The sequence below is a fragment of the Sporisorium graminicola genome, chromosome SGRAM_20, assembly GCF_005498985.1.
Source record: "Sporisorium graminicola strain CBS 10092 chromosome SGRAM_20, whole genome shotgun sequence".
Classification (NCBI taxonomy): Eukaryota; Fungi; Basidiomycota; class Ustilaginomycetes; order Ustilaginales; family Ustilaginaceae; genus Sporisorium; species Sporisorium graminicola.
In genome coordinates this window covers 814,107-823,447 of record NC_043729.1, presented here as the reverse complement: position 1 = coordinate 823,447, position 9,341 = coordinate 814,107, and the positions used below count along the sequence as shown (strand labels likewise).

At 56.0% G+C, this 9,341-nt stretch overlaps 4 protein-coding genes across 4 annotated transcripts; 3 read left to right on the top strand and 1 right to left on the bottom strand.

Annotated features, from left to right (window-relative positions):
• Positions 1 to 1,093: 1,093 nt before the first annotated feature.
• On the top strand, positions 1,094 to 2,452 carry EX895_003463 (uncharacterized protein; the record flags this gene model as incomplete). The annotated part of the gene is made up of 1 exon (XM_029884061.1): positions 1,094 to 2,452. One exon carries the CDS (start codon positions 1,094 to 1,096, stop codon positions 2,450 to 2,452), a length of 1,359 nt encoding a protein of 452 aa, XP_029739867.1.
• A 916-nt stretch (positions 2,453 to 3,368) lies between these two features.
• Positions 3,369 to 3,817, top strand: EX895_003462 (uncharacterized protein; the record flags this gene model as incomplete). The annotated part of the gene is made up of 2 exons (XM_029884060.1): positions 3,369 to 3,647; positions 3,731 to 3,817. The coding sequence occupies 2 exons, from the start codon at positions 3,369 to 3,371 to the stop codon at positions 3,815 to 3,817; spliced, it is 366 nt and encodes a 121-aa protein (XP_029739866.1).
• Positions 3,818 to 4,956: 1,139 nt separating this feature from the next.
• On the top strand, positions 4,957 to 7,160 carry EX895_003461 (uncharacterized protein; the record flags this gene model as incomplete). Its single annotated transcript, XM_029884059.1, has 2 exons — positions 4,957 to 6,753; positions 7,026 to 7,160. The coding sequence occupies 2 exons, from the start codon at positions 4,957 to 4,959 to the stop codon at positions 7,158 to 7,160; spliced, it is 1,932 nt and encodes a 643-aa protein (XP_029739865.1).
• A 421-nt stretch (positions 7,161 to 7,581) lies between these two features.
• EX895_003460 (uncharacterized protein) lies at positions 7,582 to 9,336 on the bottom strand (the record flags this gene model as incomplete). Its single annotated transcript, XM_029884058.1, has 1 exon — positions 7,582 to 9,336. The coding sequence occupies one exon, from the start codon at positions 9,334 to 9,336 to the stop codon at positions 7,582 to 7,584; it is 1,755 nt and encodes a 584-aa protein (XP_029739864.1).
• Positions 9,337 to 9,341: the final 5 nt, after the last annotated feature.

The following is a 9,341-nucleotide window of genomic DNA, read 5'->3' as shown; positions in this document are numbered from 1 at the left end:
TAACCCTAACCCTAACCCTAACCCTAACCCTAACCCTAACCCTAACCCTAACCCTAACCCTAACCCTAACCCTAACCCTAACCCTAACCCTAACCCTAACCCTAACCCTAACCCTAACCCTAACCCTAACCCTCTTCTCTGTGAATACACTCACATCTTGGAATTTTATTGCACCGTCTTGGATTTTTCAAATGGACCCTCTTGAACGCGTCTCAAGCTAACGTCCCTTTGCTAGAAGTCGGTTGGAACCCGTGCAACCTGTACTCCAGCATGCGCCTTGCGGATGTGATGGGTGATGTTGGTGCGAGCATATGCAAAGGAGCAGACAGGACAGGGGACGGTGGACATCTTTAGATGGAGGATCACATTGGCTACGCATCTTGTCTCAACACAGTCTTTTGTATTGGACCGTCTTCCAGCTTGTAGTGGACCGTCTCCCCCTTTTCAGAAATTTCTGAATACAACGCATCTCCGCATTTGTAGCAGACTGTCTTCCATTCATTTCGTAAATTTTCAAATGGTCCCTCTTCTTTTGGTATTCGACACGTCAAACATATCTGCCCCTTACCATCAAAACCCTGCCGCAGGGCGGCAAGCTAACGGCGCTGCCTTGTTGCGTATTGCGCACTAATCGGGGCTACTGCCTCTTCTCGACCAAATGCCGCCACGGTCGTTATCTCGGGTATTCTCTCGGTCAATATCTCGGGTATTGTGAGCATACACGACCTGGTAACCAAGTAGAACACCTGCGTCCTCACGGGTCGTGCTTCCACAGCAGAGAATTTCTTCGTGCCAGTGGCTATAACAACCGAGCTGGTCATGGACAGGCGGCGTGGATGACTCGTCCCCGACCATGTGCAATGCCGCCGGCAGTGTCAAACGCGCCAGTTTGCGACTTGGCAGTAGTGCTCGCGACCAGCAGTCGAAGGATATAGCTTTCGAGATTCAGGGTCCACCGGTGTCCACAGTCTGGAACCGACGTATTCCTCACAAAGTATCGCTCCACCACATCAACAAATTTCCATCGACCCGCGGTGAGGTATACGCATGCCTTGACTGGGATGCTCTCCGGGCCTGTAAACTTGTACCAAACATGTCTCGATCGGGCGACCACCTCCGCTTCCAATCTCGAGCACGCGATGCAGCTGCTGACGAGGAGGATGATGACGACAACGAGAACGCTGCTGCTGCATCGGATAGAGAGCTCGTGGTGGACCGTGGAGCTCGAGCATGGGCCACTGCCGGCGGATGCTTCCTGGCCATGTTTGCCACCCAAGGCTACGTTGCCGGCTACGGACCCTACCAAGCCTACTACGAGTCGATCTTTCCTCAGGTCTCGCCGTCCAACATCAGCTGGATCGGTAGCATAATGCTGAGCGCCGGATATCTTTTAGCCATCCCTGCTGCCATTATGACCGACGTGCTCGGACCTCAACTCACGCTTGCTGTGGCATCCGTGTTTGTTGTGGTGGGTACGGTCATGTCGAGCTTGGCGCGAAGCTTCTACCAGGTGTTGCTGTCGCACGGCATTTGCGTAGGCATCGGCATCGGTGTCGCCTTTCTTCCGACCGTGTCGTTGCCCAACCAGCATTTCAAGCGATACCGCGGCGTCGTCGTGTCGGTCGCTCTAGGCGGCAGCTCGATCGGCGGTGTCGTGTGGCCCATCATCTTGAACCGCATGATCAACTACTCGGGCGTCTCTTACGCATGGACACAGCGAGCCATGGGTTTGATCCAGCTCGTCTGTCTTGCAGCCTCGGTGCTCATGGTCAGACCCAACGTCAAGGTGGCTGCTAGTCGAAAGCTGCAGATGAGCTCGTATCCCGTCGGCCGAGCACTGAAGAGCCTCGAGGTAGATGCGTTTTTCGTGGGTGCACTGCTCTGCCTCGCCGGCGTCTATGTTCCCAATTTTTACATGGTGCCCTATGCGCAATCATTGGGAGCCTCGCCCACCGCCGCCTTCTATCTCACGTCGTTGCTCAGTGCAAGCACCTTTGTCGGTCGATTCGTGTGGGGAGGCATCTCGGACAGGCTGGGTCATTCCAACACGCTTGTGTTTTGCACCCTCGTCTCGGCCGTCATGGTCTTTGCTTGGTCGAGCATCACCAGCATGGCCGGCCTGTGGGTCTGGGCGAGTCTGTACGGTCTCTTTTACGGTCCGGCGATATCTTTACAGACACCGGCGCTGATCCTCAACGTCCCCGGCGACGACGACATGGACAAGCTCAAAGTGTTGCCCACCTACATTTCTCTCATGTGCACCATGGCTTCGCTGGGGGCGCTCGGCGGCAATCCAGTCGCAGGCCACCTTCTCGCCAACAACACCCACGGATTGACACCAGAGCCGCAAGATTACCGCAGCATGACGTGGTTTGGTGGCTCATTGTTGCTCATCAGTGCGGCATTGCTTGCTTACGCACGCTTGAGCGCCACAAGAAAGTGGAAAGCGTAGACTTGCCCAAGAATAGACTGTAAAATGCTCTGCTAGCTTGACCTCTGCCTATTTAGCCTTCTTTCGAGCCGTCATAGTCACCAAGAAGGGATTGGCAACGGTCACGACACTTGAGCACAGCTACCGCCAAGGATTCGCAGACCTTACTCATCTGCCGTTTCTTCGGCGGTGTGTTTGGGTGCGGCCCGCTTTCGATCGCTGGCGGTGCCATGGCAGACTACTGCACCTTGGAACAGCGTGGCATCGCTATTGCCATCTACTCGTTCGCCACCTTTGCCGGCCCCACCTTTGGTCTTATCTTGGGCGCCTTGATCGTCGAATCGCAGCTAGGCTGGCGTTGGACCGAGTATCTGTCTGCCATTGTTGGATTCGCTTTCTTCTTGGTGCTCTTGGTCGCTCTTCCAGAGACATATGGCAAACGTATCCTGCAAAAGCGAGCGGAACAGACACGTTACCAGACATAGCATTGGGCATGGCATTCACAGCTTGACAAGGAGCCGTTCGATGTCGGTATTGCCGTGACAAAGTACATCACCAGACCCATCGCGATGCTTGTGGAACCGATGATCTTGCTGCTTTCCATCTATAATGGGGTTCCGGAAGCGCTTAATTTCTCGAGTAAGCTTGAAATGTGCACTCGGAATTGAGTCTTCTCTGCGCGAGCGCATCTTGGCGAAGCCTCGAAGCAGAAAGATGAGCTCCACATGTCACGAAGATCTGCAGCCGGTAGATTTTTTTTTCCAGAGGGCGGCTTGGGAGCTATCTTCTCGCGACCTTTGGCGTCTTTCCCTCCGGTCACATCAACGCCAAGATCATCCGCCACATTTCGGCACTTCTTCCACTCATCGCCTCGCCGTAGATTACCTGCATCGGCGCAAGAATACAGTCGCATCCCCTACGCAACCGTTTCGCGACAATGCCAACCACGCCGGAACCAGCACCAGCGCCAACGAGAAACGAGCGCAAGGCATGCTGGTCGCATCGAGACAGCTACTTTGGATGCTTGACACAGAAGGGTATCGTCGTACCTCCGGGGACTGACATGAGCGACGGGAGAGGCCCCGTCGGCAAAGCAGCTAAGGAGGAGCAAGCGAGGCTCGAGCGGGAAAGGAAGCAGACGGTCGAAGAAGCCCGCCAGCAAGATCCTTGTCTGTCGGAAAGACAGGGCTACGAGACCAACTGCGCCAGAAGCTGGGTAAGTCTTCGCAGTGTTGGCAAGCTTCGATGCGCTCGAAGCGACTGACCTTGTTCTTCAATCCTTCCTCTGCGCTCAATCAGGTCGACTACTTCAACAAGCGACGCGTACTGGAGGAGCGACAGAGACTGATGTACGCGCAAGCAGATACGGATCGCTCCAAGCGCTGATCTCCGTCGATCACCAACTGCACATGCGCGCAAAGACACGCTTCGTGATCGCTCGCATCCTGAGACTTGATAAATCAAGCTTTGTGACCCTTTAGGAGGGCTCTACCGAAACGGCCCGCGTCCCACAATCTCCGGATCGTTCTTCGTTTCCCTTCGCGATTGATACTCAACCTCAAGGTCAACCCGCCCATTGACATGGCACAGGAAGTTTCCGTTCGTCGAAGATGGCCCTGCTCCCTGTCCGCACTCTGTTCAGGCATCGATTCACCACTCTCCTGAATTGTATTTGTATTCCACCCGCCCCTGCGATGAGAATCGTGAGACGAAGAGTGTTGATGACCATTGAGCGTGGGTCGCAAGCGAGGCTTGTTTCGCGTACGCAGGATATGCTGCGAAGTGTTTGAACGACCCTCGCTTCACCTCACCGCTCACCACTTGCAGTGCCCATGGGTGCATTGTTGCCATTGCCGCACTGAACGTCAGTCAGCAAATATGATTCGAAGACTTCACTATAGTTCACACATCCAACGTTTCAGCAAAGTGGAGTAGCAAATTTCTCGGGACACGGCCGATGGCAACCGACGAAGAATTTCTTGAAATGAAAAGCGCAGCAGGGACGCCTCGCTGGTTGTGCACTCAATCGCGCTTGGATCGCGCTCTCTGAACCCTCTCTCGACTTAGCCCTTTTTGGCCTGCTATTCCGTCACGATCACCTTCCTCCTCAAACTTGCATCCACAGACAGACCTTGCCGTCATCATTCTTTGGGCCAACGACCTGTCAGCAACGCAGCTAAGATCAGGTTCTGCCTGCGCCAGCCACGCTCATCCAACGACTGCTGCGGATGGAATCCTCTTCGTCACGACTTACGCCCACTCAGCTACTTTCCTGATCGACCCCAACCAGTGAGTGGCTCGGCAGCATGCCGTCGCGAGATCGCTCCTCACCCAGTCGCTTGAGCGCACAGAGCGCCTCCTCACGGTCTCCATCACCTGATGACGGCGCTGCAGCACTCAAACGTAAGAGGTCGGCCACCCGTTCAGCTTCTATACCCAGCACTTCGTCGCATTCATTGTCACGGTCTAGGTCACCACCTCCAAGATCGAGGAGGAGAAGATCAAGCAGAGGCCGTTCGCCGTCTATGAGCAGTGATGGTGACGGGGCGAAGGAGGAAAGCGCCTCTCGAGCCCGCGAGGCCCGCGAGCAGGAGGCAAAAGCGAAGGAGACGGCAGCCAAGGGCGAAGCATTGCGGTCAACGCTGGCGCAACTCTCCGCCACCAAGGCGGGAGGCGCGTACATTCCACCGGCTCGTCTCAGGGCACTGATGGCCGAAGCTGCGGCCGCTGACCCTGGCAGTGTAGAGTATCAGCGGATGAGCTGGGACGCTCTCAAGAAAAGCATCACCGGTCTTGTCAACAAGGTCGCCCAAGACAACATCAAAAGCATCGTTCCCGAGCTGTTCGGCGGTGCCAATCTCATTCGTGGTCGTGGTCTCTATTGCCGCTCTATAATGCGTGCCCAGGCGCTGTCATTGTCCTTCACGCCCGTCTTTGCTGCGCTCACCGCCATCGTCAACACCAAGCTTCCCATGGTCGGAGAGCTGCTCGTCACCCGGCTAGTGTCACAGTTCCGCCGCTCTTTCAAAAGGAACGACAAGACGGTCTGCAACTCGACCGCCATGTTCATCGCCCATCTCGTCAACCAGAGAGTCGTTCACGAGGTACTCGCCCTTGAGATCCTCGTCTTACTTCTCGAGAAGCCCACCGACGACAGTGTCGAAATTGCCGTTGGTTTCATGCGCGAGGTCGGCGCTTTCCTCGCCGAAGAAGCGCCAAAGGCCAACAACAGCGTCTTTGACCGCTTCCGCGCTGTCTTGTACGAGGGAGAGATCAGCAAGCGCGTGCAATACATGATTGAGGTGCTGTCCCAGGTGCGTCGCGAAGGCTTCAAGGACAACCCACGCATTCCCGAAGCGCTCGATCTCGTCGAAGAGGATGACCAGATCACGCATCGCATCAGTCTCGACGACCAGCTAAACGTCGAAGAAGGGCTCAACGTATTCAAAAAGGATCCTGAATTCATCGAAAACGAGGATCGATATCGCGCCATCAAAGCCGAGATCCTTGGCGAGAACTCGGACAGTGGCGACAGTGGTTCCGAGGCCGACAGCGAGACCGGCTCCAGCTCGGACGAGAGCGAGGCCGGCGGCGACGAGGACGATGCCCAACGCCAGCTCGAGATCCACGACAGAACCGAGACGAATCTCATCAACCTTCGCAGGACCATTTATCTCACCATCATGTCCTCGCTCGACTTTGAAGAGAGCGTACACAAGCTGCTCAAGCTCGAAGTGCCCGAGGGTCAGGACATCGAGCTCTGTAACATGATTGTCGAGTGCTGCTCGCAGGAGCGGACCTATAGCAAGTTCTACGGAAACATGGGCGAGCGCTTCTGCAAACTGCATCGCAAATGGTCGGACACGTTTGCGCAAAGCTTCAGCAACTACTACGACACCATCCATCGCTACGAGACCAACCGACTGCGCAACATTGCGCGATTCTTCGGTCACCTGTACTCAACAGACAGTATCAGCTGGGCATCCCTCTCCGTCGTGCACATGAACGAAGACGACACCACCAGCAGTTCCCGAATCTTCGTCAAGATCCTGTTCCAAGAGCTGCAGCAACAGCTCGGTCTCAAGGAGCTTGCTGAGCGGTTCAAGGAGCCTTCTCTACAGGAAGACTGGAAGGGCCTCTTCCCTAAGGACAACCCCAAAAGCACCCGCTTCTCGATCAACTACTTCACATCGATTGGATTAGGCGTGTTGACCGAAGACATGCGAGAGCACCTCAAGAACGCGCCCAAAATCCTGTTGGCGCAGAGGCAAGCGGCATTGGCGGCACGTGGATCGGACGACAGCGATACCGACTCGTCTAGTGTCCTCTCTAGTAGTACAGGATCACGCAGCCGCAGCTCGTCCTCTTCGTATTCTCGCTCATCTCGCTCGTACTCTTCCAGATCATACTCATCGCGTTCGTATAGTTCTCGCTCTCGGTCTCGCTCGCCCTCCTACTCGAGCCGTTCATATTCTTCTCGCAGTCGCAGTCGTAGTCTAAGCCGCAGTCGTAGTCGAAGCCACAGCCCGCCTCCAGCTCGGCGACGTGGCAGAAGCCGCACGAGATCTGCGTCCTATTCCTCCTACTCGTCCAGGTCCCGGTCCAGGGTGAGATCGAGGTCGTTCTCGCGCTCCGTGACTCCAAGACGCTCTTCGTATTCGCGTTCGCGTTCGCGTTCGCCTTACGTCTCCAGAAGTCGCGCACCACGTTCTCGCTCGCGGTCCGCTGACGTCGGAAGGGGACGCAGCCGTCGATCACTGTCTAGGTCAAGCTACTCTGGCTCCGAGAGCGACGCCTCCACATCGCGCTCTCCTCCGCCACGAAAACGACGCCCTCGCGATCGGTCCCCCTCTTACTCGCGATCCCCATCTCCCGTTTCAAGGCGATAGGCGACCTTGTCTACGTTTTCTGACATTTCTTTCCCAATGCCATGCCTTTGCATTGGTGAAAACCCTTTTGCATGCTTTGCAAGTCGAGCGAGATCCCGCCTCGATGAGCGTGTGTCTCAAATCGTGAGTCTTACGAATCAGGCTGCTGTTCAAAAGGCGAGAGAGACGGTGAAAAGTCTTTGGATGGCTGAGAAATCTAAAAAGTGTGCGTCTAACCTGAGCTGGCCAAGCCGTGGTGTCGGACGGGACTTTCGAAGCACGCTACCAATTCGCATGCTCTGGCGCGGATTTGAGGTCTTCGTCTGGAGGCAATCGGTACAAGCCTTCGTTCTCGATGTACTGAATGACGCTGTTAGGCAAGAGATACTTGATCGACTGACCACGTCGAACAAAGAGACGGATTTTGGACGAGGAAATGTCGTTGTAGATGGTCTGCTTGACGATCTTGAGGTTCCTGCGGTACTTCCACAACAGATCGTGCGAGAGCAAAAACGACCAGACGTCTGCGCCCGTACGTTCTACGATGAGGCAACCGTACTGGCCGAGGATGTGGTGCAGGTCGGCAGTGGCCCAAACACCTGGTTCGCCCATGCTCTGGATGAGGTCTCCTCCGGCAAGCAGCATGATCTTGACGTTTCTGCGCGTTCCGTCGCTAAGCAACACACCGCCGTTGGAAGATCCGTTAATTTCTTCGTGGAAATGATCGAGGACGACGGCTGTACGCTGATATTCATCCTGCAGCGATTCCCATGCATCGACCATCAACCACGTCGACGTCTTTTCCACTGCCAGTTCGCACATTCTGACTCGGTGCGTGGCTTTGGCGAGACCCTCTTTCTTGTAGTAGTCCGAGACTGGCGAGTAGTAGCCTGCCAACAACTCGTACTTGCCAGACTCGATGATCTGGTCTTTGGCCATCTCAAAGATGCGCATATGCAGATACGTGGGCGGGGAGAAACTTCCACATGCGACGATGACGAGCGGCGTCTTGGACTCGTCCAGCATTCGTGTCGGGAGCCGGTGTCGGGGAAAACTGTAGTCTTCCTTGGTCTGACCTTGTTGCGGGACGCGGCGGTCTCGAAGACGAAAGGTGGAGGAGACGCCTTCTGGGCCATCAACCTCTTCGTCTCTGTCGGCGGTGGAGGAAGCGGCGTCTTCTAGGGCATCAAAGTCTTCAGAAAACTGCGAGTAGGCCGGCCTGTCCTCGGAGCCCACTTGGAAGGGCGAGGATCGGTTGTTGTTCGACGAGCTGCTGTCGGTCCTGTGTGCGCGGTTCAGCTGGTTGCGGGCTATCGAAGGATCGCGATGAGTGCCGTTCTCGGTCGCATGCGAGTGTTGAACACCAGGTCGGCCGGCGGAAGAGAATGGTTCGGTGGACGAGATGTTCATAAGGGGCTTGTCGGGCGACAGCGTAGCTAGACTGGCCGAGCTGGCTTGGCGTGACGAGAGATTCTCGTCCAAGTGCCACTGGGGAACGTCGTGGTCGTATCTGGACTGCGAGCGACCTTCTCTGTCGCTGCTGCGATGAGAGCTGGAGGCCGACTGCGACAGTGCGTTTGCGCTGTCTGAGCTGGTCATGCCGTTGAGCAGCAACGACCGTCTCTCTGTAGTTGGAGTCTTGACGCTGCTGTCGTGGGGCTGTTGCGAGGACGAGGAGGACAAAGGCGGAGAGACCGAGCGTGTCTGGGACATGGATCGGGTGTATGGGTCGTGGTCTTCGCCTGCCGAAGAGGAGTATGATGTGGCTTTAGAGAGAGGACTGTTGCCGCCTGTCTTGTTGGAGTGGCGGCCTGGACGCGAAGGACTGTGAGCCTGAGGATGTGTGACGCTGGCGTCATGTGAATCCGAGTCGTGACCCTGAAGTCGTTGCCCTGCTTCGTCGAGTGGACCGGCACCTCCGACGGCGGCTCCGGTGAAGGGTGGACTGTCGAGATGGAAGCTTTGTACTGAGAGCGCTGCGAATTTGAGTGAAGAGGGGCCGCCGGGTCCTGCCTGAGAATCCGTCATCCTAGGCATGGGTG